At 33.0% G+C, this 27,583-nt stretch overlaps 1 protein-coding gene across 8 annotated transcripts in view; it reads right to left on the bottom strand.

Moving 5' to 3' along the window:
• The window catches only part of TENT2 (terminal nucleotidyltransferase 2), a 57,221-nt gene that overhangs the window by 16,213 nt on the left and 13,425 nt on the right, over positions 1-27,583 (bottom strand). For 5 of the 8 annotated variants that reach the window (XM_060143188.1, XM_060143187.1, XM_060143186.1 and 2 more), the window contains 7 exons: positions 16,336-16,450; positions 16,153-16,244; positions 14,293-14,371; positions 12,420-12,489; positions 8,837-8,913; positions 8,326-8,454; positions 3,535-3,578 (listed from right to left, as the gene is read on the bottom strand). In XM_060143188.1, coding sequence (XP_059999171.1) covers positions 3,535-3,578; positions 8,326-8,454; positions 8,837-8,913; positions 12,420-12,489; positions 14,293-14,371; positions 16,153-16,244; positions 16,336-16,450 — 606 coding nt within the window. The remainder of the gene's footprint in view (positions 1-3,534; positions 3,579-8,325; positions 8,455-8,836; positions 8,914-12,419; positions 12,490-14,292; positions 14,372-16,152; positions 16,245-16,335; positions 16,451-27,583) is intronic. The other 3 variants (XM_060143191.1, XM_060143192.1, XM_060143193.1) reach the window with 3 other exon arrangements.

Raw genomic sequence — 27,583 nt, 5'->3', positions numbered from 1 at the left:
TAGAAACGTTGAGGAAGATCTCAAAGAAAAGGATAACTGATATGGAGCATTTAAGTGGAGTTTTACCTATATAGAGAAAGAACTAAATGATACATTGAAGTTCTACCAAGACTTCTTAATTTTATGCAGATCACCACTAATCTAGTGATGTACATTAAAGACTGATCATTAAATTGCCTTTAAACTATATCTGATATGAATGAGATCTTTAAAGTTTTGAAAGGAATGTAAGTATTTAACACAAAGTAGAAGTACTATTATGAAGTGGTTAAGAGCATGAGCTCTGGAGTCAGACCTACGTTTGCAACCTTGTTCTTCTACAGCTATGTGAACTTAACCAAGTTATCTAGCTTTCCAAAGGTTAAGCTCCTTCATCCATAATATAAAGAAAGTAACAGTATTCATAGGGTTGTTATACAAATTAAATGATACAATGTATGGAAAGCATAGTAGCAATATTATCTATTTATTAATTATTCAGTATATGCGAGGCATGATGATTATTTTAACTATACATTTACAACACAGTATGCGGTTACCTCCTGCAACTTTCAATGCATTATTGTGGAATTATCTTTGGCTTCTGAGAATAGAAAGATACCACTAGGGAAGGAAACAAATATAAGTTGTCTTGATAAATCTACCTAGCATAAATCTAGGTGAATCTCATAATATGCTTGCATTAAAATAAAGATCCCTTCATACGCCTAATCTGAGTTTATATATTTAAACCTTCTCAACTTCATTTCTTTAACTCAACAGTAAACACTCTGTCCTCTATCATTTATGTTGCTTTTTCAGTCAATAGTTAAGTAGTAATAATCAATAATGCTATATATCATGATATAGTTGATAAAGATGTTTATAATCTTTCATCTTTTCCTTTCATAATTTAATAACAACTGAATTGCAAGACCATACCAATTTTTTAATTGAAAGTTTGTTACTGTAAAGTTTTAAATCATTCTCAAACTTTTTTATCAAGCTGAAATTTTGTCATATCAGCTTTTCTTAAAGGTATATAAATATATCTGTATAGGAACAATCAGATATATACAAATAAAATGTAGTAAGCAATGCAAATTAGATGAAATGGTATCTTAGTGACTACTACTATCATTTTGCCTTTCCATAGGCAACACAGTCTAATGGAAAAAAATACCAGTTGCTGCATCCATAAGTTGTGACTAAACAGCCTGGATCAATCATGTAATCTTTCTAACATTCAACTGTGAAACAAGGGGAGTACTTTAGAAGTTTATTTGCTTAGGATTGAAGATACTGTATACAAAATTTATATGTGCTGATATAAAATAGATACTAAATAAATGATAGTTACTGTTAGTAATAAGAAACAAGCTAATTTGCTTGTTCCATCAGATGGCCCACTGAAAAAAGCGCTCCACTGATCAGTTTACAGGTTTCATACAAAACAAAAAAACCTGCTAAGAAGGGGTATTAAGTCCTTATCCATGTAAGTATCAATCTTATAGTAAAGATAATGTGGTTTAAATATTTATGACAATGTAAGCACACATGAAAGCAAATTAAGATATTCTTAAGTCTAGTGGGGCCTGCTATTAGTACTTTTTAAAGCCTTGGGGCTGGGCAGGTATTAAATCTATTTCCTGGTTACAGGTGTAGAAATAAGATTATTAGCAAAACAGGGTGGAGAATATAGGCTTAGAGGTAGTACATGTGAACAGAAATCAGGACCCTGTCATGGGAGAAAGCTAGGTGATTAGAAAAATGAAAAACAGAAGTAAAAATGAGGTTCTTCAAACTAGAATATACTAGTAAGAATCTATCTTATAAAAGTAATACCTCTGTCTCCCAGCATAGTGCTATTAAACTGAAATTTCATCAGTATTTTACATTAGTAAAGAGAGTTCCAAGTAGTACATGGTTTTAAGCGAGATCTCTGTAGAAGCATCTTTTCAATACACAATAATAGATTCTTTAAAGGGTAAGTTTAACTTAGATCCTTTGTATGTTGAAAAATATATGCAGCTCTTTCTACACTGAAACCTAGGTCTTAAAGAAAAATAAAGTTGAGACAATGCAATGAAATAGTAAACACCCAATCATTATCTTTGACCATTCAGTATGAGCTAAAGAATAAAAACTGTAGAGGGAGGAAAACATTCAAGAATAGGCCCAAAAGTTCATGCTATTTTCATTTCTATACCTTCTGATGCTTTCATTTACCATAATCCTTAAAAAAGCATAAATACTTATACATAGCTATACTGTAAACTCATTATAATAGTTCTTCACAGCAGCAATTTGTTTTTAAAAGGAGGAAGATAAGATAGCCAGATTCCAAAAGGTTCTTGTGTTAAACAGTCTCTTCTAGTAGATGACACCACAAACTGGGAGGCCCCCACTACAGCAAGACTCTATTTACAGTGAACCCTTTATTATCCAGTACCTCATATGTGTGCATTATAAGAATAACTGATGTTCAAAAACAAGAACATCAGTTCTCAATCATCAAAGATTAAATTACATTTAATTTAGGTTCCAGGTCAATATATTTATTATATTTTGTCTGATACATATAAAATAAATAAGTTCTTTGAAAACTGATCACTCAAGATGGATGTTATGTTTTCCTTTGTAATATGATTATTTAGTAAGTTTAGAAAACACCTCTTAAGTTTATGAACTAACAGGTAAAAAATTATGTGGTTTCAGAAGGTTGGTCAAACATTCTAAACAAGCTGCCTAAATATTATTTCCAAAAAAAACCAGGAACAAGAATGACTATGGAAGAAAACAGAAATGGTAAGACTATAAACAAAGAAACAGCAAATTCTGGAGAAAGGAACACAAAAACTAGAAAAGAAACAAAAATACTCATATAGATTATGAATAAGTACATTACCTAGGTTTCTCTAAACTCAAACTGAGTACATACTAAACTTTTTCTAGTAGGCACACTTCATTTCTTGAGTGTTTCCAATTAACTTCACCAGGATTCTTAATAGTGTACACACAAGGACAGTGTACTAATGTTACCTCTTAGAATATTACTTGGTAAGATCAAATGAAAGATAAAAAGATTACCCAGTTGTTCATCATCTTAATTTTTTTCCCTGATTTCAAATTATACATATGTTAGGCTATAAAACTTCTGAGTTACTAACTAAAGATATGTTCTAAACATGAAAAAAAGTAGCAAGAAAAAACTGGTAGCATGAAAAAAACTGGTATGAGTCCAAATGGGCCTTCACCAACTAAGTATATTTAATTCCCATTAGTGATAATCATGAGCATCACACAAAAAGTTCCACCATTAACATGAATGACAAGATTGTCTGCCAATAACCAAATAAAATAGCAGAGTCTTCTGAAAAATTATATGAAACATTTTTGCATTCTAGTGGCCAATGCCTCAGTCTATGTAGAAAATGTTATCATATGTTTAGAAGGTAATTAATACTACTTTTATATTCACGTTAATACTGCACATAATAGTTCCACATATACTTGTCATAACATGTATTGTAATAATTTATAAGGAACACTTACTGGGTAAATTTTTTGGATGGATGGAAGGATGGGTTCAGGTAGGGCTATAAAAAGAAAAAGTTTAAAGCTTCCGTGATTCATGTAATTCATTTTACAAAGCAATAATTTGTCAGCTACACCCCAGGTATGAGATTATATGGGTTTATGCTAAAATTCAACAGCTTTCATATACTTTGTGAAATTAATTCTGATCCCTAAAAATTTAAATTCAAAATATATCTAAGTAGACAATTTAAGGTCTGTTAATAAATTACATATATTTCTATGTAAACAAATGTTCCTTACATGGTTTTAGAATAATAGGTCATCAATAAATGGACACACATCATTTGGTCCAACATCAGACACACACACAAAATAAGCAAGACAATTGTTGTGCTACAGATATTAAAAAGACATTGTTAAGATGGATGTAGCTATCAAAACAAAAATTTTTTAAGTACAATCCAATGGCACTACATCGTAAGAATAACAGCTCTATCATAATTGTCCCTTTATTATTTAATTTCTTCTAACAATAATACCAAAATTGAGATAGTTTTGGGAAATTGATCTATTGGGAAAAAAACTGAAAAGATCTTCAACTTCATTAATACATTTTTAAAAAGAAAACCTCAGCAAAGGTTAGAAATCTAAATCAGGAGATTTGTACCAATCTGCTATATAATAAATAAAATTTCATACAAAAGAATCATTATCGTCATATGTCTCTGCATTTTTTAACTGCCATTCTGCACCCTTCAACCAAATCCAACCTCATTAAATGTGCTAACTGTAATCTCACATCATTAGAATGTAGATGGAATAACATGAAAGGCAGAGTGTTTAATATTCACAATATAAGAACTGTAAAATATAGTATCTTGAATATGGTAAGATACAAATAATACATTTTCAAGATTTCTTTAAGATTAAAGACCAAATATAGTACTGCATGATAAACTATGTATTTAAGAATTAGAAATAATTACATATACAGTTGACACTTGAACAATACAGGGGTTAAGGGTGCCAACCCCTGTGCAGTCCAAAATCTGCATATAACTTTATAGCTGGCCCTCCATATCTGAGGTTTCAAATCTACAGATTCAACCAGCTGCAGATCATGTAGTAAGTACTGCAATACATATATACCGAAAAAAATCTGTATATAAGTAGACCCGCACAGTTCAAACCTGGGTTGTTCAAGGGTCAACTGTAATTAAATAAATTCAGTAACAAAGAATCATTACTTGACTTTTAATTTGCTATTTAGCAAAAAAAATTTTTAATGACTCCTGGAATACATTAATGAACACATAATCAACCATTATGACCAATTCACATGGTTTCCAACTATAATTATAAATGTATAAATTTCTACCACATAGTACAAAGTAGGATGCTTTATTTAAATATCTCTTCATCATGCTTTATTCCCAAGTTGAAAACTGGAAACTGTAATAAAATAAAATTCCATGATAGTATGGAACGTTCACAGTGTATGACTAAGAATATTAGGGGAAAAAACTCACTCATTACTTACCAGAATCACTCTCAGGAAGTAAGGATACATATTTTTTTCCCCAAAGACATTCAAATGCTAAAATTCTAGAAGACCCTACAAATAAACTCAAGCCCCAGTCACTTAATTCTAAAAGTGTCTATATTTGTATAACATTTTTAATGGCTTTTTAATAATTTTCATTATAATATAGAAGTCAAATTGGAAACTCTTATTAGAAATTAGTTTAAGTTTTAAATCTAAAAACCTGAGTTCTATTCCCATGTAACACTGCTAGTAAAATAAAATTATAACTTAAAAAAGGATGAAGAAAAGACTGTAGAAAATTAGGAAAAAAATAGTATCTCGTTCTAGTTATCTCATAACTAGAATGCTAGGAGAGAAAAATAAACACAAACCACTGGTATAGGGTCTTTCAGTAGATAAAGAGCTTTTAGAACTAAGCAATTTGGAAGCTTTTGGGGGCAAGGTTATCATTCAAAAAATCCCCTGCCTTACAACCCTAAAGATTTAAAAACACTCGTCATTAGAGAAGCAGTTAGTGTACCCTGGCAATTATTTATCAATGTTATCCTGATAGTAACCTCAAAACATTTAGTAGTTTTTCAAATGTTTACTTTATTCCAAACCAACATACACTCTGAAAGAATCTCTCTGTAACAACATCTATTTTAATTTCAAAATTCTGGACTTCAATCTTTTACTTTTCTCTCTCAAAAGCAAAATAAGACAAAAGTTTATTATTGCAGGATATGATCAATAGATAATGCCTTGAATATATTTAATCTATAAGATTTTACTTTGCCTGTAGTTTGGATGAGAGCCTTCTGGTCAGGCCTTCACAAATTTATACACATAAAAGTTACATACTAATTTATCAAAAGTTAAACTAAAAAAAAAAAAGCAGACCTTCAACAACACTAAACAACCACTAATTTTGAAAACACAAGAACAATTTTAAAATGCCTAAGAGATATTTCTATACCTGGTAATATGGTAAACATTCCATGAATATTCATTCATATTGTTGTTTCTAACCAACTGACACTTTTGCCTTTATTATTAACTCATAATCTTAAATTGCTATTAAATTCTCTTCTCAATAGGTTTTTCCCTTCATGCTTTCATCAGTCACTTTTTCAAGCATATGTAGTTTGTAACTGTTGAAATTCATTCTAGGAAATGCTTTAATCTTTTCAACCTTTCTACATAGAAAGGACCTGTCTCCCTTCTCTGTTCATGGCAGAAAAGATATTAAAGCATTTAAACAAAACTTAAAGGTCATCTAATCCAACCATTAGTGTTACAGATGAATATTAAAGCCAGAGAGGTAGAATAACTTGGCCAAAATCACACAAACTAGTTCACTGTGGCAGAGCTGGAACTGCTCAATACACCTTGCAGACTCTTGTATGACAAGAAAAGCAATTATTAATACTTATTTCAATCTCTGTAATTTCTTCTGTGGAGGAGTAGGTTAAATCTGCCAAAGTACAGAACTACACAGTAGGTCTGGTTAGCTGATGTCTTTTAACAAACACCTAGAAATGGTTGATGAGAGTGCCATTAATTACTAACCATCTTAGTAAACAGGACCACTTTATCAAGAATAAAATGTTTAACAAAATCTAAACCAAATTTTAACATGATTTCATTACACTGGTAAAATACTAACATTTGAATTTTTAACTTGCTTACAAAACCACCAAGGGGCATCTGTGATTAAAGTACATTTTTCTAAAAAAGCAATCAAATTAAAATTTCTAATGTAACCCAAAAGAATGGAGGGATAGGGCACATATTATGAATGTTCACGCATGTTATATGCTTTAGTCAAATCTAATGTTTAAATCTCAACTAAAACTAAAAAATGAATAGACACTAGGTGGTAGTACATGAATGTTATTCTTCTTCATATATTCTATATGTATTTTACAAGAACTATTTCTAATCTATTCAATTTTTAATAAAAGTGAACTGCAATCCATAAGATTGGACAGAGTTCACTAAAAAAGCATCAAAAGTAATGTATGTTTCAGATTGAACTATAAAATTGGACAAAAATGATCAGTGATATATAAAGAAGTATCTAAAGCAGCCAACATCATGTTTCAAACCCTTTTGGAAGGGCAAATCAATCATCAAATTAGTATATATCCAAGACTGTTCAGCAACAAAAATACATGTATTATAATTAGCCTGAAATTCTTTAACAACAAAGAGGAAGATTAAACCTTTCTGATGATTACTGATTCACAAAATTTTGGTCCATTTAAACTATTTTAAGTCTCTCTCATTACCTCAAAAAAATTCACCTGATTCCACTGTTCAAATAAAAATATATTCTCTTATGTAATATATTATAAAATATCTACAAATACAGTAATATATAAAGAAAACGAATCCTACTGTCCATAAGTAATAACACCTGATAAATTTTTGGCACATACCTTTTCTGTATTTGTATACATATGAATATATACACACTCAAGTATAGCTACTGTCTTTTAAATAAAATTGGTAATATGTTGTATATGACATAGTTATCATAAATATTTTCTTATATCAATAAATATCTTTAAAACATGGTTTTTAGTATCTGTATAAATTTCATATTAGGATATATCATAATTAATTTGACCATTCCTCCTACTCTGAAAAACTTAGATTATTTTTAATCTTTCATTATTTCAACAAACACTATGAAAAACAGCCTTATATAAATTCATATGTACATCGCTGATTATTTACCTTAGGATAAGTTCCTAGAAATGGAATCACTGAGTCAAAGAGTATAAACAAATATTAGAACAATTGTTTTCTAAACTGTGCAATATTAACCCACAACTTCCTGGTAAATGGTCTTACATTAATATCAAGTCTTTCACCCAATCTCCATGCCAGTTCACAGGAAATAAAAGCTTCTTTAAACCAACAAGAAAATCATTTAATTCCTGTCTCAAGTGAAAAATAAAAAACATGATGAATGGTGCTTGAGCAAGATAATGGGTCCACAATACAGTGGTGAAAGTTCTTTGAATACAAGAGCGAATACAGGAAACTGTCAAAAAATAAAAACACAGTGAAACTTCTTTATAATGTTTTCCAGGGATAACATTACTAAAACATCTCTTCAAAGCAACAAAATAGGAAATGTGGTTGTATGTGCCTTAGAAAAAACTTCTTAAAACAATGATATTTGAATATAAGGTCAACAGGGAAGACACCATAATGAAGTTTAACTGCATTTCCGTTTTAAAAATTGGGAAAAACTCCACAATACTTACTTTGTAAATAGTGCAAAACCATCAATACAAGACTATAGCTGCTTAAAGTACCACGACTGGCATCATTTATCTCATGGTGACTCGCCCACTTCTTAATCACCAGTACTAACGGACGAACTCGATTTTCAACTGAAAGTAAAATTAAAACTTAAAAATGGTAAGAAGATTTTACAGTTTCTTTGAAAGTTTACATTATTTCCGAACTCCATGCCAATAGAAAGAGCAATGCCTCCAGTTATTAAACACTGTTCATCATACATGTGTCTTACTTCTAAAATGTACTTGTTACCTTTTAAAAATGACCAATTATTAAAATTCATTTTATTGACCTATTACTCTGGTAGTATGTGATTTTAGTGTAGCAACATGTTATGTATATGAGAAAATGAGACACACTGTACATAAACACAAAGAGGTATTAGTATTTACTACACACATCTTTATGAAGGAATAAAGAATGAAGGATAAATACAGAAGGTATTAATTGTTTGGAAATAAACACAAAACTTACGGTATGCATACGTTCTGAGAAGGAATGTGTTTCTTATTCCAACAATATTGTTTACATTCAAGTCGAACTCCACACAACTATTTTAAAAAATGAAAAAAACTTCAGCTCAAATACAAAATAAACTAACTCCCTAGTAACTAAATTCACATCCATCCATCCATCCAATGATACAAAATAGCATGGGCCCAAAGACCTTAAAATGAGACACTACAGAAATAAGAATGAAAACATACTTTTAGTATGATCGGGGGTCTATTAAAGATATAAAATAAGATTACTGTTGAAAGATCCATAATGTACCAGTAAGGCTTCAATTATTCTTAACAAAAAACAAAACAAAACAAAACAAAAACTTTTAATTCTGTAATCTTTTCCAGATAAACAAAATTATATGGCCAAACACATTTCTGGGCAAGTTATCCCACTAAGTTATTTATTCTCAATCAATTTTGAACGACAGCATCATCTGCTTTAAAATAGGAATGAAAAGCCAAATAAAGTACAGGTGAAAAAATAAAAGTTCTGTCTACACTTTATATTCCCTCCAAAAGGGTTGCTAAATTATAGTATCATGACAAACTTGGCTACTGACATCTAGGAAGAACTATAACAACCAAACACATAACAAAAGGGACACTTCTTTGAAATCAAAGATATCATGCAGTTCACAATTTAGAAAATATGGCAATAATGGTGGGATACATAAAGAATGTCTAAATTCAAAATAACAAGGACTAACTAATGCATAAGTAACAGGACCATATACTATCAGGTCCAACTGCTGAACAATGAGTCTTTCTGTGAAAAGTGTCTAAAATAAAAATTCAACGAAAGTCCTTTCTATAGCTTTTAACTGTAAAATTTGAAATTTACCTTTTCAGATTTTCTAGTTATGGGAAAAGAAATCCTATAATCTTTCAATTATCCATACACATTAATAAAAATTGATGGTGAAATTAACACTTCAGATATATTTGGCTTTGGGAAGCTTATAGTAACAGTAAAGTTACATTCTTTGTGTTTGTACAAATCTAACACTGAAACCAGTTTGCACTCCCTGTATATAACTCAATAAAGAGGAAAAAAACACTTAGATGGAAACTAGTGTGCAAATAAAAACTTCCAAAAATATGAATTCAGAGCTTTAAAAATATCCACAGTACTTGCTTCAAATTCTACTTCTGGAAATACTGAAGTAACCCTTAATAAGGAAAGAATTTTATGCACAAAATGCTTATTTAAACAGGGAGTGGTTAAGTTAAAGTCAATAAATTCACACAACGAAATACTGTAAAGCAACTGAAAATGAAGCCAGAAGATATTCAATGATAAAAGCAAGTATTCATGATATACTGTTAAGTAACAAAGTATGATTTCAATTTTAATTTTAAAAGCTTTTATGCAGGGCTTCCCTGATGGCGCAGTAGTTAAGAGTCCGCCTGCTGATGCAGGGCACACAGGTTTGTGCCCCGGTCCGGGAAGATCCCACATGTCGCGGAGCGGCTGGGCCCGTGAGCCATGGCCGCTGAGCCTGCGCGTCCCCCCGAGCCTGTGCTCCACAACGGGAGAGGCCCCAACAGTGAGAGGCCCGCGTACCGAAAAAAAAAAAAAACCTTTTATGCACTCATACGCATAGAAAAGGGTCTGAAAGGCTTATACCAAAACGTTAACATCAGTTATCTTTGGATGTTAGAAGTGCAGTTGTTTTTTTCCTTAATGGTGTGTATAGAGAAGATTTATAAAATGGTGCTTATATAGAATACTTAACAATGAAAAAACCTTGTATAATAATCTTAAATAGAAAAAGAATTGTTTATATAACTACATTTTTCAAAACAATTATAATTAGCTAATAGTTTTACTTACATTTACTTTATGTTTTATCTCTCTATATCTTCGTGCTTTAAAAAAAAAACTTCACCATTAAAAATAGAAAACTCCATCATTACTTGATAGAAATTCAGTAAATATTTATAGATTAGATGGATGTTTGGATGAATGAGGGGGAAAGTTTGAGCCAGCACTTATCTAAAGATTTGTTTAAAATATATATATTCAGTCAATTCTGATTATTCACAGTAGTTATGTTCTATATAGTCACTGCAAACACTAAATTAGTGAACAGTGAACCATTGCTCCTAGAGGAAACAAAGGATTAGGTTTCTAGGAGCCTCCAGTCACATTTTCATCAGCCGATCGATATGTCTCCAGTCACATTTCATTGGGTTGGCCAAAAAGTTTGTTCGGGCTTTTCTATCACATCGTATGGAAAAACCCGGACGAATATTTTTGGCGACACTATATTTTATTTTATTTTTTCGTGGCCGCACTGTATGGGATGTGAGATCTTACTTCCCTGACCAGGGATCAAACCTGTGCCCCCTGCAGTGGAAGCGCACAGTCTTAACCACTGGACTGCTAGGGAAGTCCCTCCAGTCACATTTTCCTCAACTGATCAATATGTAACTTTGTTTTATGTATGTTTCAACTTAAAGACACCTCATTTAATATACTGTTCATTCAATAACAGTGAAGTCATTGCAAAGAGCACTGTACTCTACTCGTGCTTGAATGAAGCACATCTAACACACATATTTCCTCCATATGGCACATCACAGCTTCGTGCAAAAGGACCCTAGACAGTACCTCAGCATTATGTTCGGGACTCACTTTAAGCAGCAAAATCAAGCACGAAAGCACAAAAATGTGAAAAACAGCACTAACTAGACTGTGAAAAGGACATTTGTTTATAGTATGAGAGCTGAAACAAGAAAACAGAGTGTCACATTGTTAAACTCAGTTGGGAACACCTACATCAGGTGACTCAAAATTTTCCCCACTCTGTGCATGTCTACGAATAATCATAAAAGTGTTGCAAATGTTAATTTGGGGGGTTACAAAATATATTTTATCAAGTATGCAAATTCATAAATATGGAATCCATGAATAATGATCAACTGTGTATATACTTATATATATACTTAAATATATATACTTAAATATATACTTATATAATTTCAGTATTACTTTTATAAACTGGGCTAGAAAATGTGATTTATCACAATCCTATATATTTTTTAGAAAATAAATCTTTTTTAACCAATAAAACAAACACCTATTTACATTTTATAAAATGTAAATAGATATTATATAAAAGATTCTAATTCCAATGCCTATAAGAAATCCAGAACCCAAACTAGAATACGTAGATAGATATAATTATATTAGTAACAACCCCCTTTGATATAAATATACATCAAATTTCATCAATTAAGATATGTTCTCAAGAGCACATTACATTTCCAAAAGGCAAGAGGATCATTTAAAACTCTAAAATATAAATACGTATATATTCTTTCAATTGGATAGTCCCAAATACTCAAAATGTCAACCAGAATAACTAAGTACAGTTAAGTATAAACAACTGCTCAGACTATTTTAAAAAATCATTTCAAAAACCAAATCATCTCTAAATGGAGATAAGCTATTACGTGATAGCATACACTTCTTAATTATCTACCTCAGAAGAATACCTAAAAATTATCTAAGGCAACTTAAAAAAAAGAACTCAATAATCACTGACCTGACTTTATCCCTGAACTTCACAATTGGCACTTTTGCTCGAATCAGCTGAGGTCTCTCAATGTAACCAGCTGAAGGATAAAAGATAATATGGATATCTGTAAATGTTTCTCAAATTCATAGTGTTCCAATGCACATTTTTTAAAAGTAATATTTTACTTAGCTAAAACAATTTGAGAAAATATAGTCTTTGAGACAGAAAGCAAAGACAAAAGGACGTTATCAAATTCTTCTAAGTTTGGAACTTCCAATACCATGTACAGGACTTTATATATTAATACGTTATTTTCAGAAATGCGGTCTAATATTTAATAACATCTATAAAGAACTTCATCAGAGCATTATAAGAGAAGTATCTATGCCAGCAGCAGGGGGATAGCTAAATTCTGGTACAGCACATGGCAAGATATTATGGCAGCCATAGAAATCACATTTACAAAGAATCTTAAATGTGGAAATGTTGGCAACATGATACAGGGGGCAGTGATACATTCAAATACGTATGATCTGTAAGAGGAAAAACACATATATACATATTTTTTTATTCCACCAAACTTAAAAAAATGTTTTTTTGTGAGTTGAAATACATGTTCATTGTAGAAAATTAGGAAAACACAGAAATGTATATAAAAAAGAAACTGCAAACTTTTCGCAAAAGAGCAATTTCCTAATGTTTCAACTAAAGAAAAATGTAATAACATATTGTAACACTAAAAATTTTCTGTTATAATGCTTCTAACACAAAAATCATAAAATACATCAAGCTTGAAATAGAATTATGTGCAGGAATTCAGTGAGGTTTAATGAAAAATAAGATTAAGAGTTAAAGGTTTTGAGTTCCAAGTACAGGTTCAGACACCAACAAACTATACTCCTCGGGCAAGTTACTAAGCCCACTGATGACCAGTTTCCTTAATTATTAAAAACACTAATTAAAAAGAAAACTTTCATTTGAATTATATGATCTCTTAGCTCCCTTTCACTTTTAATATTTTATGATTTTAATAATAGTTATTAAAAATTCATTTATGGTACAAATTACTCCTTTATTTTACAGATGTGAAATTCAAGTCCACTGAAATAAATCTCTTGATTCGTTTCTTTCCTACGACTGATATGTTATTCAAGGGCAATAACTCGTTAAGTGACTTTGTATTTTCCAGCTCAAAGCCTGACACATAAGGAGTATTTGTTAAATAAACAGACAAACTATCTTTCCAACATCACAGTTAGTGTGACTTCAAATGTCCACAATATTCTGTGTAAGTTTAAATAAATTATTTGAGATGGCTTAACATGAGGATTAAAATCTGCTTCATCAGCTTATTCAAAGAATAAAATCTTACAATAAAATGGCCTAAGTCAATAATTTTGTTTTCTGTTGGAGTAATATATCTGGGCTTCATGTTCAGTGATAATGTTTTTAAAACAAGTAAAGATATATGTCATTGCAAAACAGATGAAATTCTCTCTTCCTCACATGAATACCTATAAGACTTCACCTGTATACTTCTTTTGGCTTGTCAGATACTCTGCATTACAGCTATTTACATTCATGCTTTAGCTTCCCTAATGGTCTACAACCTTTTGAGAAAGAACTGAAGCTTACATATCTTTGAATTCCCCACTACCTTCAGTGGGACAGCTTACAAGTAAACTCAATAAAGATTTGCTGAATTATACATTTCTGTGTTGAATGGTTTACTCTTCTTTTTAATCAAAAGTTAAAAGGAATTTATTTGGGAAAAAGGATCTACATTATACCTAACCTAACCAGAAAATAAAAAATCCTTACCAGAAAATAAATATAGTGCGAGACATTTTAAATAAATAGTTGTCAAATGACATATGAACGTGAAGCATGTCAGACTTACAAAGTCTAGTACAGAAGTGTTTATGGACTAAGGTGAGGATATGCCGTGCTTCAGTCTTCTGATTTACCTGAAAAAAACACTGAAAAGTTAAAAATAAAGTGTTTTTTCATTATCTTTCTAAACTTAGTGTTTTATTTTCTTAATGTACCTCAACAAAAAGAAAACATAAAGTATACTTTTCATTGGAGTTGTTTTTCAATATACAGTAAATTACATTGTTTAAAAGTCAACCTTTATGCTATCTTTTACATCAATATTTCTAAATCAATTTCTGACTTTAAACTTAAAAGCACAATTTTAAAAGAAATACTGTAACAGCCATATGTCATTTTTTCACTTTAGTATATAAATGTAAAAAAACAATCTTCTCCAAGAAAAATAAACAGAATTTTAACTTTCTGTAACATGTTTTATTTCCCTATCTAGACTGTGAGTTGCTTAAAAATAAGATTCAAATCTATGGTGTTTCAGTATGAGTTGTAACAACATGATTCAGACATGTGAATAAGACTAGAGGATTAGTGTGATGTACCTAAGTATAACCTAATTGTATGGGAGAAAGTTTTAATCAAAACTCTAGTATTCTCCACTATGTTTATTATTTCTGAGGGGTTTTTTTTTTTTTTCTTTTTCAGTTTTCCTTTATATGATTTCAAAGCCTAGAAAAATATCAAGAGTTTCTTTCCTGGAATAAATCTCTTTCTGATTTGCAGTAACTAGAAGTCAATTTTGTTAGTGGACTAACAGGAATAGTAAAAATATATATTACCATTCAACAGGGGTTTTTGTATTTTTTAAGAGGTGAAATATAAGGCATATTAAAATTATACTGAAATTAACTTAATCTTTGGTGATCCAGAAGAGACTTCAGGGCTTCCCTGGTGGTACAGTGGTTAAGAATCCGCCTGCCAATGCAGGGGACACGGGTTCGAGCCCTGGTCCGGGAAGATCCCACATGCCGCAGAGCAACTAAGCCCGTGCACCACAACTACTGAGCCTGCGCGGCACAACTACTGAGCCCATGTGCCACCAACTACTGAAGCCTGCGTGCCTAGAGCCCGTGCTCCACAACAAGAGAAGCCACCACAATGAGAAGTCCGCTCACTGCAACAAAGAGTAGCCGCTGTTCGTGGCAACAAAGACCCAATGCAGCCAAAAATAAATAAATAAATTTATAAAAAAAAAAAAAGAAGAGACTTCATTCAGCATATTAAAGAGGCTGCTCAGGTCAGCTTAATGAACAACAATTATTGTGGAATTAAGGATACACAAGAGTATCAGTTAACTCAAATAAACATAATACTAAATAGCAAAATCTGGTTGCTAAATAAGAAGAAACAAAGTCAAAATATCAGAGACAATTACGTTAAATCACAGTAGTCTTACTTTAAATTTCAGTGAAATCTCTCTTTTTGAATTCCCAAAATAAGTACTACAAATCCCATAGTACTTTCAAAGGGAAAACAATAAAGATTAAAAATAGAATCACTGAGAATAGAAATGGAAGGAAATATATCAAGATAAAGAAAAACTCTTCCTCTTTGCTGCATCCTGGTAACATACCCAACCTAATAACATTTCAAAATAGAGGCAGAGCTCTTTAAAAACACATAGTGCAACCACCTCACTTTAATAGTTTAGAAATAAATTAATGCTAGAATTTCTGTTACGTTTATTGTGTACATGCCTGAAAAAAAAAAAAAGCAGCAGCATTTCCTGGCTTTCCTTGAATTCTTATAAACAGAGAATTCAAAGAAGCAATTAAACAAAACAGGTTTTTTTCCTCAATGACTCTTACATGAAATTTCTTAAATGACTTAACATGAGAAACACACTTGGAATAAATGTTTCATTACTTACTGGTTCCTCTTTAACAACTAGACATAAATCACCATCACTGCTCCGAGTACCAAATCCATTTAAAGAGGACCCAACTAAAAAAAGTCTGCTTTCTAGAGAAACAGAAGAGAATTATAAGGTATTATTTAAAATTTAAAATTGGGATGCATGTACTCAAAGGGTATGCAAAACAAGGAAACATACGTGGAAAAATCAGCTGAATTTCTCTCTGCAGCTCTGTTCGACAGAGTTCTTTCTTCTTTAAATCACTTACTTGCTGCTGACATGCTTCAAATAACTCCAGTATCTGCTGACTCAACTTGGATGCACCACAAAAAAAGAAGTAAAAATTTTGTTCAGAAATGTAAAAGTTATTACTGTATTGAGAAATATAAAATTACTGATAGTATTTTTTAAATATATATTATCTCCTTAACACTTTCTAATACAAAACTACCTTTATTCAAGTAACAATAATTACTTAGTAACTGAAATAGTTACCAACTTTTACATAGTAAAGTATCACTGACAAGTCACAGAGAATTCATAATGAGTGTAATTCACAGGTCATCAAACTACAACCTTCAGTTACTGCCTGTTTTTGTATGGGACACGAGCTAAGAATGGTTTTTACATTTTTAAAGGGTTATAAAAACAAACAAAAATATGCAATAGAAACCATATGTGAGTGGCAAAGTCTAAAATATTTACTATCTGGCCTTTTAAAGAAGAAGTTTACGCAACCCCTGGTATTCATACCACAAATACCAAATACAACAGACTTTAGAAGAAAAGTCCCTGGTTGTCTATGCTCATGCAAACCACCCTCTTCCCTATTCTTACAACACCGCCCTGAACCCTGCCTTCTTGTGGCCATCTATGGACAGATCTCCCTGTTTATCTACCTATCTGGTTCACACTTTCCCCTCCAACTGACCTCTTGCCATCACCACAGGCGACACCCTTACCTAAAATGGGCTAAGTATCATAACATACTCCCAGCATCTCTGAACTTCTTTTACTTTAATATTTTTTATCAGTGTTACACTCCCAGAGCCATATCATGGTCTTTACAGTAAAACAGAACTTCTTTACCTCTGAAATTTTAAATTCCAATATCCTATCTTGGCTTCAATCTCCTGTCCAATTTTCACTTTCTTACCCTCCTCATACCTTCTCTAGAACCACACAGACCTGGATTCTCTTGAATCCTCCCTTTTCTCCCAACCCAACAGCTCCTGAAATAGCATGATTTCCTTCTCTACGCAGTCTATACCCCACAATGCACCCCTTGAACCACTCATTTTTATCATGCCTTAACAACATTACACCCTTGTCATGCTCTAACAAAATCCTAATTTTAGGTTCACTACAAACAACTACCTTCTCTGCTCTTATATCCGAGTTGCTAACTTAAAAAAACATCACAAAATTGGTATCTTTCAAATTTATAGTTTAAGAACAAACCTAAGATTGACCCTTAGCATCTCTCAGCAATTACTTCCATGTCTCTGGTTAGATATTGCTTCCTTTTTTCACCATCAGCATTCCAAAATGTTTACACCTTTCCTCAAGTTCCCTACACTTATCTCACTTTCTTTAGCAGATAACTTCACATTAAAGTTTACTAAGAAAACTGAGGATACCAAATGTGACATTCCTCAGCTTCCTAACTACAAACTTGCAAACTACTATCTGTATGAAATCTCATCTCCTTACCTCTCCTGTCAAACTGTCCTCTTCCTCGGTTCAAAGTTAATCCCTCTATCAATACTTCTGTATCCATCCCTTCTGGTAGCCTCTAGGGCACAAATATTCCATCAGTTTTTTGGTCTGTCTTTTGCATTTTCAACCTCTCCCTCTCTAGGCCATTCCCCAAGTCCATGACCAGGCACAAGTCTCACCCATCATTTAAAACAGTTTCTTTTATCATGTTTAGAATACTCATTTTAAGAAGGCAGAGGCAGTCTGGGCAACTTGGCAGTGAAAGAGACATAATTATTTAATATCCCTGAGTAGCCATCACCCCCCCCCCAAAAAGACAAAGCAACTAGGAAAATAAAACAAACAGATCAAACCAAACCAGAACAAAATAAAAATGGCCAACGAATACAGCACAATTGACTATAAATTACTCATGAACCCTAAAATACTGGCAGTTAGGACCCAACATCAATAGCAGCAAGACCCACATGGTATCAGAACATAACAGAAAGAAGACGAAAGGGATCTGGGACAGCCCCAAAGCCAGAACATCCAGAAATCAAACTGCCTAGAGGTACTACTTCCCACCCCCTTCCTTAAATTGGCAGGTCCAACTTGGTGTGGAATAGCAACCAAAACTGGGAGGGAGCTTCACAGGCTACAACTCATAAGTAAATGCAAGAGGATCACACAAAGATCAGAAATCTCAAAACTAAGTGAAACTCCCTTCTAAAACACAGCAACACACCAAGGAGAAATTGCCAGTAAGAGAAATCTAAACTAAGTAGCACAGAGCCATTAGGTGTAAAGGAAAGAAAGTCTAAAAGTAGAATGATTCTGACTTCCAGAGGACATCTGACAATGTCTGGAAACAGTTTTGGTTATCATATTTGGGGGAATGGGTACAACAGAGTGGTCACTGGCAAGCAGCAGGTAGAGGCCAGGATGCCACTAAACATCCTACAATGCACAGGACAATTCCCCACAGCAAAGATTATCTAACCAAAAACGTTAATATTGTAGAAAGTGAAAAACCCAATCTAGATAAAAGCAAGGAAGGAGAAGAGAAAAGGTCTCAGAAAGTATATTTTTGAATACTACATAGCAACAGAAGAGGATTCCTACAGCCACAAATCTAGCAAAGCTAGCTTATCCAACTCTCCTCATCTAAAAGTAGTATAGGAAAAGTCGCCTCACTTAAACAGAAAGGACCTGGAATCTCAAAAAGAGAGGTGAGAATGGGAGGACAGAAAAATAATATTTGAAGAAATAATGTCTAAAAAGGATTCTAGTCAATTCACATACAAAGTTTTTATTAAAAAAATGAGAAGAGTAACATTCCTACAGATAACGAAGCATACCAGAAAGATATGCCCACAAAACTAATGAACATTTTAATATAATATGTAGAAACCAAGGCTTTTTCTCTCATGTTTTAATTTCCTAAAAAGATAACTGACTATAAAGTATACATACCAGCAAAAAATAACTGGGAATTTACATTTTTTAAATTATCAAAAGCAGTTAAAAATATGAAATACTTGGAAATATATTAAACAAAAGATATACAAAACCTGTACACTGAAAATTATAAATATTGATGAGAGAAATTAAACAGCTAAATAAATGGAGAGATAGAAGGAAAAAGTTGAAGGATTTACCATACCTAACTTCTAGACTTAACCATACAACTACAGTAATCAAAACAGTATAGCCCTGGGAAAAGGAGAGACAAAAAAAATAACAAAACAGAATACTGAAATATTTATGAATGAAATGATGACACCTGGAATTTGCTTCAAACTAATAAGGGAGGGAGGTATAGACAAAATAAGATTGGTCAAATGTCAGTAATTGTTAAAGCTTGGTGTTATGAGGATTTATAATACTATATTCTATTTCTGTATATATTTGATACTTTCCATAATAAAAAGCTTTACTTTTAAGAAGCTTTTTTAAAAAGGCATCCATCTTTACAAAAAGACTTGAAAAAGGCTTCCAGTTAGAGTGGTTAATATAAAATTTTAAATGGCGCTTGAATAATTAAGTTTTATCCACTCAGAGCAAGGTATTAGTGTTAATTAGTATTAATCCACTTAGTATTTGGCCCTGTAGGCCAAATACTGCCTCTGGCCTGTTCTGTAGGGCCAGCAAACTAAAAATGATCCACACATTTTTAAAGCATTGTTTAAAAAAGAAAGAAAAGAAAAGAAAATGTGACGGGGGGCCATGTAGCTCATATACCTAAAATATTTACTAACTGGCCCTTCATAGAAGAAGTTTTGCCAACCCCATGATCTAGAGAATCCGTTAGGCAGATCAAAACTACTACAAGTCAGAGTAGGTACTCAACATTTGTTGAATAACAAAAAGAAATAAATTTCTTGGGAATTCCCTGGCGGTGCAGTGATTAAGACTTGGCGCTTTCACTGCGGTTGCCCAGGTTCAATCCCTGGTCTGGGAACTAAGATACTGCAAGCCACACAGTGTGGCCAAAAAAAAAAGCAAGGGAGAAATTTCTTTACAACAATACCCAAATGAAATGTTATTATACTCAAAAAATTTTTTCATCTGAATGATCATGTTCATGTAGAAACATTCACATATGAAAAAATGTATGACTAGGTAGAAAATACGAAATTCCACATATTTGCTCCTCTTCTTTTTTCTACATTCATAGAACATTTCTTCTCTCTCAAGTACTACTATAATGGAGACCTAGTAGATTGTTATACAAATAAATTTTCCTCCCTATCCAGCCGCCTTATTGATTATCCTACACCAGACATATAGAGTCCAAATAAGACAAAAACTCAAAAGAAATGCACATATATGCTGAAACAAGACTTCTCTTGCTTAAATTTAGAGAAATATTTCAGAAGATGGCTCAATGGTCTTATAATTCTGGAAAAATAGAGGAATGTATGATATGAAATCTCCTTGGCTGAATATCAAGCATCAAATATTTAGATCATATATGTAATAAGCTGACTATGCATAACGGCATTTCAAGACTTTGTTTTTGTTTCATTCGAAAGTAAAGTCTTCCTAATCATTAGTTTAAAAAAAAAAAACTATTGCAACAAAGTATTTGTAAAATACATTATTCTTAAAGTTGTTTAAATCTCTACAATACTACCAGTTTAGGCTGCCTGCCAAGATCTATTACTTTAATTTAAAATTAATTATAGAAGATATCTATTTCTCACTGTATATAAAAATTATATCTTCTCAAAATTGTATAAAAAATAAGATTTACATAATAGTTTAAAATATTTAAATTAATATTTGTTCCAAATACCAATGTTCCTTTTTCCTAAAAAATATTATAACCTGTCCTCAAACTCAGGCTCAAACCAAATTACCAATAAAGTTATCATTGTCTGAGATCAACACAAGATCAACAACAACTTAAAGACAAGTTAAGTATGGATTTAGATTCAGAAAAGTTTTTAAATGTGTCAGTAAAGAAAGCTTAAGGTATAACTTTTGCATGGTATTCTCAGTAGATTCTCCATTTGTCCCTGTTAGCTGGGTCCCCATGTAAAAGAAAGTGAAAAAAACCTTTCAGCTGGGAGTATCAAGACCTGATCACTTACTATAATACATGAAAATTGGTAACAGGGTTTGGGCTAAATATAAGTGCTATCTACAAACAACAAACACAAATTAGCAATGAGCTTTCAAGACAGGAGAAATAAAATTAAATATCGTACAGAAAATAGGTCATTAGTTCACAAACACTTCAACAAAAACTAGCAATTCCTCAGGCTCTCTCATTGCCACAATCTTTGTTACACATGTACTGTAGAAAAAGCTAGTACCAATTACTGAGTAAAATAAAGCTAGTTATGAAATAAAAGTTTAAATTCATTCTTGATACTGAATTCCCTTTCCCTTCAAATTAAATAAAATAGAATCGGGAAAATGTCATGCTGAAAACAACCCACTCTTTATTAATGTGTTAAATTACTATGTTTTTTTTTGTGTGTGGCCACAATGTAGAGCCTTCATTGGCTTACAAGATAATAAGCCAATTAAGATAAGCTTTCATTGGCTTATCTTAATCAAGATAAATTAATCTCTTGATTAATTTATCAACTGGTACACTGATTAGGCAGTTTGAATTACTGATTTTTTTCCCTGAACCCTGACTGCTTTTAGGCACATACTATTATCTGAACTTAGCTAAGAAAGAACTGCCTAATAAAAGGAAGATGAAAAAAAAACAAACAAAACAAGCTTTCATTTGAGGATCTCTTGTGCTGAGTCCTGGTCTAGATTTTCTACATGAATTTACATCTCAGTGGCTTTAAAACATTTATGACAGACACATACATTATAAAGATAGAGCCCCAAGAATAAATTTAACCAAGGAGGTAAAAGATCTGTACACTGAAAACTATAAAACACTGGTGAGAGAAATTAAAGACTACAAATAAATGAAAAGATATCCCATTCATGGATCCGAAGAATCAAAATTGTTAAAATGTTCACAGTACCCAAAGCTATCTACAGATTCAATGCAATGCCTATCAAAATTCCAGTGGCATTTCACACAGAAATAGAAAAAGCAATCCTAAAATTCACATGGAACCACCAATGACCCAGAATAGCTACAGCAGTTTTAAGCAAGAAGAACAAAGCTGGACGCATGACACTTTCTGATTTCAAATTCTATTACAAAGCTATAATAATCAAAACAGTATAGTACTGGCATAAAAATGGACACACAGACCAATGAACATAATAGACAGCCCAGGAAAAAACCCATGCACATATGGTTAACTAAAAGGTGTCAAGACTATACAATAGAAGAAGCACAGTCTTCAACAGTGTTGGGAAACCTGGATATCCCCATGCAAAAGAATGAAAATGGGCCCTTACCTTACACCATACACAAAAATCAACTCAAAACGGATTAAAGATTTAATTGTAAGACCTGAAACTGTAAAACTCATATAAGAAAACATAAGGGGAAAGCTCCATGACCTTGGTCTTGACAATGATTTTTCAGATTTGACACCAAAAGCATAGGCAACAAAAGCGAAAATCAACAAGCGGAGCTACATCAAATAAAAGTTTCTGTACAGCAAAAAAAAATCAACAATATGAAAAAGGAGCATAAAGAATGGGAGAAAACATTTGCAAACCATATATCTGAGAAGGCGTTAATATCCAAAATATATAAGAAACTCATACAACTCAGTAGCAAAAATACAAATGACCCAATTTAAAAATGGACAAAGGACCTAAAGAGACATTTTTCCAAAGAAGACATACAAATGGCCAACAGGTACATGAAAAGATGTTCAGTATTACTTAGCATCAGGAAAATGAAAATCAAAAGCACAACGAGGCGCTTCCCTGGTGGCGCTGTAGTTGAGAATCTGCCTGCCAATGCAGGGGACACGGGTTCGAGCCCTGGTCTTGGAAGATCCCACGTGCCGTGGCGCAACTAGGCCTGTGAGCCACAACTACTGAGCCTGCACGTCTGGAGCCTGTGCTCCGCAACAACAGAGGCCACGATAGTGAGAGGCCCACGCACCGCGATGAAGAGCGGCCCCCGCTTGCCGCAACTAGAGAAAGCCCTCGCACAGAAACGAAGACCCAACAAGCCAAAAATAAATAAATTAATTAATAAATTTAAAAAAAAACACAATGAGATATCGCCTCACACTTGTTAAGATGGCTATTACCAAAAAGTCAAAAGATAAGTGTTGGTGAGGATGTGGAGAAAAGGCAACCCTTACACAGTATTCATAGGAAGTACAACCATATTGGAAAACAGCAAGGAGATTCCTCAAAAAATTAAAAATAGAATTACCATATGTTCTAGCTATCCCACTTCTGGGTATATATCTAAAGGAAAAAAGTCTCTATCTCAACAAGGAATCTGCACTCCCATGTTCATTGCAGCATTATTCACAGTAGCCAAGATATGGAGAAAACCTAACTGTGTCCACTGATGGATGAATGGATAAAGAAAATTGTGTGTGTGTGTGTGTGTGTGTGTGTGTGTGCGTGTATACATACACAATGGAATATTATTCGGCCTTAAAAAGGAAGGAAATTCTGCTATTTGCAACATGGATGAACCTGGAAGACATTATGCTAAATGAAATGAGCTAGACACAGAAAGACAAATACTGCATGACCTCACTTACATGTGGACTCTAAAAAAGTCAAATTCACAGTAGCAGAGAGTGGAATGGCAGTTATTAGGGGCTGAGGAGTAGGATGAGGAAAATGGGGAAATACTGCTCAAAGGATACAAACTTTCAGTTATAAGATGAATAACTTCTGGAGACATAATGTACAATTACAGTGAATACGTTCAGTTAATAATAATGTACACTTGAAATTTGCTGAGAGTAGATTTCAAGTGTTCTCATCACAAAAAAATATAACTGTGAGGTGATGAATATCACCTTAATTATCTTGATTATGGTAATCATTTCACAACATATACATATATCAAAACATCATGTATACTTTAAATATATACAATTTTTATTTGTTACTCATATCTCAGTAAAGCTGGAAAAAAACTGATAGGAGATATGGGCATATACATTTGTTCTGTTTCTAAATAAGGTGGAATATTGAAAATTTTAAAGATAGAGCCTCTGAAAAATCTGCAAGATAACTGTCCCCAAATTGTTCCTCCTAGGGTGTCAAGAGGTTCCATAAAATTTGCTCCTTTCCAAAACTGAACATTACACAAGAAATCTTGAACAATTCATTCATAATCATCTTTTTACTTTATACTCAGTACCAAGAAAACCTCAACCTATCCTCATCTCAACTCAAAATTCAAAATCAATTACTTCAATTCACTTAATACCTTCAAACTACCCAGAATTTTCAAAAATCAGTTATTATAGATGGAATTCAGGAGTTCAGATAATTGATTCCTCTACAAGCCTCTTTTTTGTTCAGGCAACCATATCTTCACCTAAAAACTACAATGAAATAAAAGTTAAAATCCAGAAAAGTACCTCAGATTTTTTTTACTGAGAAGAGTTCTGTTTGCTAATATAGCAACTTGAAAAACAGAGAAAAGACTTTAAAATGGAGGAAAAATTTAAACTCAGAACGTACTCATTTTCAAAAATTTAATTTTTTAGGTTTAATTCTCTAACTAATTAAAACTTCTACTAACAAAATATTTCCCTGGAACTTACTAAAGCAGCTGACTGATTTATTATTATTAATAGTAAATTCATTATTACCAATGTTAAGTGAGCTCTTTACACTACCCAGCAAATACTGTTTCAAACCTTCTCCACTATTCTTAAACCTCAGACATCCCATTTCATCTTCTCTACTCTCAACAGATAACCTTGCATAGTAATTCAGAGAGAAAACATGAAGAAGCCACTCTACTATGGAAACTCCGTTAACTTCTCCATACCATATGTACAAATCTACCTATCTTCCTTTTACCTACACCTATCCTCTCCTCCTATATCCTCCAGTTCCAAAAAGCTTTTCTCTTACCTACAGCCAATCACTCCACCTATAGGCAGGACCCATGCCCTTTCCACCTTCTAAGGAATCTTTCCCATAAACATTTATATGTGTTTAAAGTTTCTTCCACCTCAAAAACAAAACAAAAAAACTCCTTTGTTCCAACTTCCCATCTTTGGCTCCTCCTCTTCACAGCCAAACTTCCCAAAACAATTGTAAATAAGCTTAGTTTCCGTATCTGTTTTCCTACCCTTTCCTCAACCTATTTCAATCAGTCTTGGATCCAGGCTCACCACTCCCCCTAGACAATCATACCCATCCTCTTGGCTTCAATTATCATCTACATGCCAATGATCACCAAATGTACACTTCTGGTCAATACCTTTCCTCTTAATTCCAGATCTATATGTATTAAACTATCAACTCTAAATATCTAATTTGATGTTTCAAATGCACATTTAAGACAACATGTCCACAGAACCCATGACATCCCTGCTCACCCTTCAATTCCTATTAAATACACATACTCCTAAAGCTTGCTCCTCTTGCATTTTGTTCTGTCTCAGTGAATGGTACCACCATGCATCCAGTTATAGAAGCCAGAAATCTGGAAGTAATCTTCAATATTTTCTTCTCTACCTAAACCAGCGGTTCTCAACTAGAGGCAATTCTGCCCCCCAGGGGACATCTGGCAATATCTATAGATATTTTTAGTTGTCATAACCAGCGATAAGTGGCATCTAGTGAATTGAAGCCAGGAATGTGGCTAAACATCCCATGATGCAGATGCTTAGATGACCTAATCTCTAATCCATCATCAAATCCTATCAATTTCACTTCCCCCAACAAAGCTTAAATCCAGTTTTTCTTCATCTTAACTACCAGCACTTCCTAATTCAAGGCAGCATTACCTTTCACAACCATAAATTCCCTACATCCACACTTGTTCAACTGCTTAAAATGAAGTCAGAATAATTTTAACTCATCTCTTTCCTGATTAAAAAACTCCTAAACCAATCAAACTCTAGCCACCTTGGCCTCCTTTCAGTTCTTTGCATACTCCATGCTCCCTTCTACAATTTTTTGGACCCTCAAATACACTGTTCCCTCTCTCTAAAGCATTCTCTCCACCCCCACTACTCTTTCACTAGTTAACTCCTACTCACCCGTCAGATCTCAGCTCAAACATTACCTCCTCTAGACCATCACTGAAATTTCAAATAAATTCTCTTACCACTCTGCAATTTTCCTTTATAGCACTTATATATAAATAAAACTGTGATTTGCATGATTATTTTTTAATGGCTCTCCCTCTCACTATACTGTATGTACATGTTAAAGAGACCACGTACGTTTACCAAAATGTTTTGGCACAACGTTGTAGCATATAGCTGTCACTCACAAATATTTGCTGGATACTAAAAAAATACAGAATCTAATCTACTTCAGGAGTTTCAATTGTCACTATTTCAGGTGACTTCAGGATTCATATCTCTGGCCCCAGCCTTGCTTCTGAAATATACATGGCCAGTTCAGCTACAACATGTTTTTCTACAATACTGATTAGCTTACAGATGATTGGTAAATAAGGGAACAGTATCAATTTAATGTATTAATTGGGTTGACTTGTATGTGGAGCTGAAATTGTGGAATTATAACCTTACAAGAAAAAAAAAAAAAGCCCTCAGCTTGGCTGCTCACAGGCAGGAGTCCTTATAGATCTAAGACAACTAAAAATAAGCACCCATATCCAGGGTTCCCACTTGCTAGGCAAACCCCCAGACTCACACAGCTCTCTGCTGGTGTATTTCCTTCTGAGTCTATCTTAACAGCAGACTCATTGACTCAGAGCGCCACTTTTAACTGCCTTGTCTCAGTGCCCTCCACAAGCCAGCACATCTCAACTCTGTAATGTATATTTTTAATATCCCATGCAGCAGCATCCAACCATGCTAAGCCACCTACCTGGTCTGTCCAAGTCATTTCCTAAGATATCAATTATTATTCTTGATAGCATTCTGGTTACAAAACCGTTTAGGTTTTGAGTAGTGTCCTCCAGCCCTATTTTCCCATAGCCCTATATTCTTAGTGTGCAATCTGCAGAACATGAGGTCTTTCAAGAGCACAAACGTTACAGCAGATTTCCCCACAGTTCAAAAAAACTCTTGACTACTTCCTCAATCAGCTTATACACCCAAAATCTGAGTTCCTTATCTCTGTTAACAGTCCAGAATCAAATCATTAAAGTTATTGATATCTCTCTCTCTCTCCCTCT

This window comes from Lagenorhynchus albirostris, chromosome 3, assembly GCF_949774975.1.
Source record: "Lagenorhynchus albirostris chromosome 3, mLagAlb1.1, whole genome shotgun sequence".
Lineage (NCBI taxonomy): Eukaryota > Metazoa > Chordata > Mammalia > Artiodactyla > Delphinidae > Lagenorhynchus > Lagenorhynchus albirostris.
The sequence above is the reverse complement of the archived record's forward strand: the minus strand, read 5'-3'. Positions and strand labels throughout refer to the sequence as shown.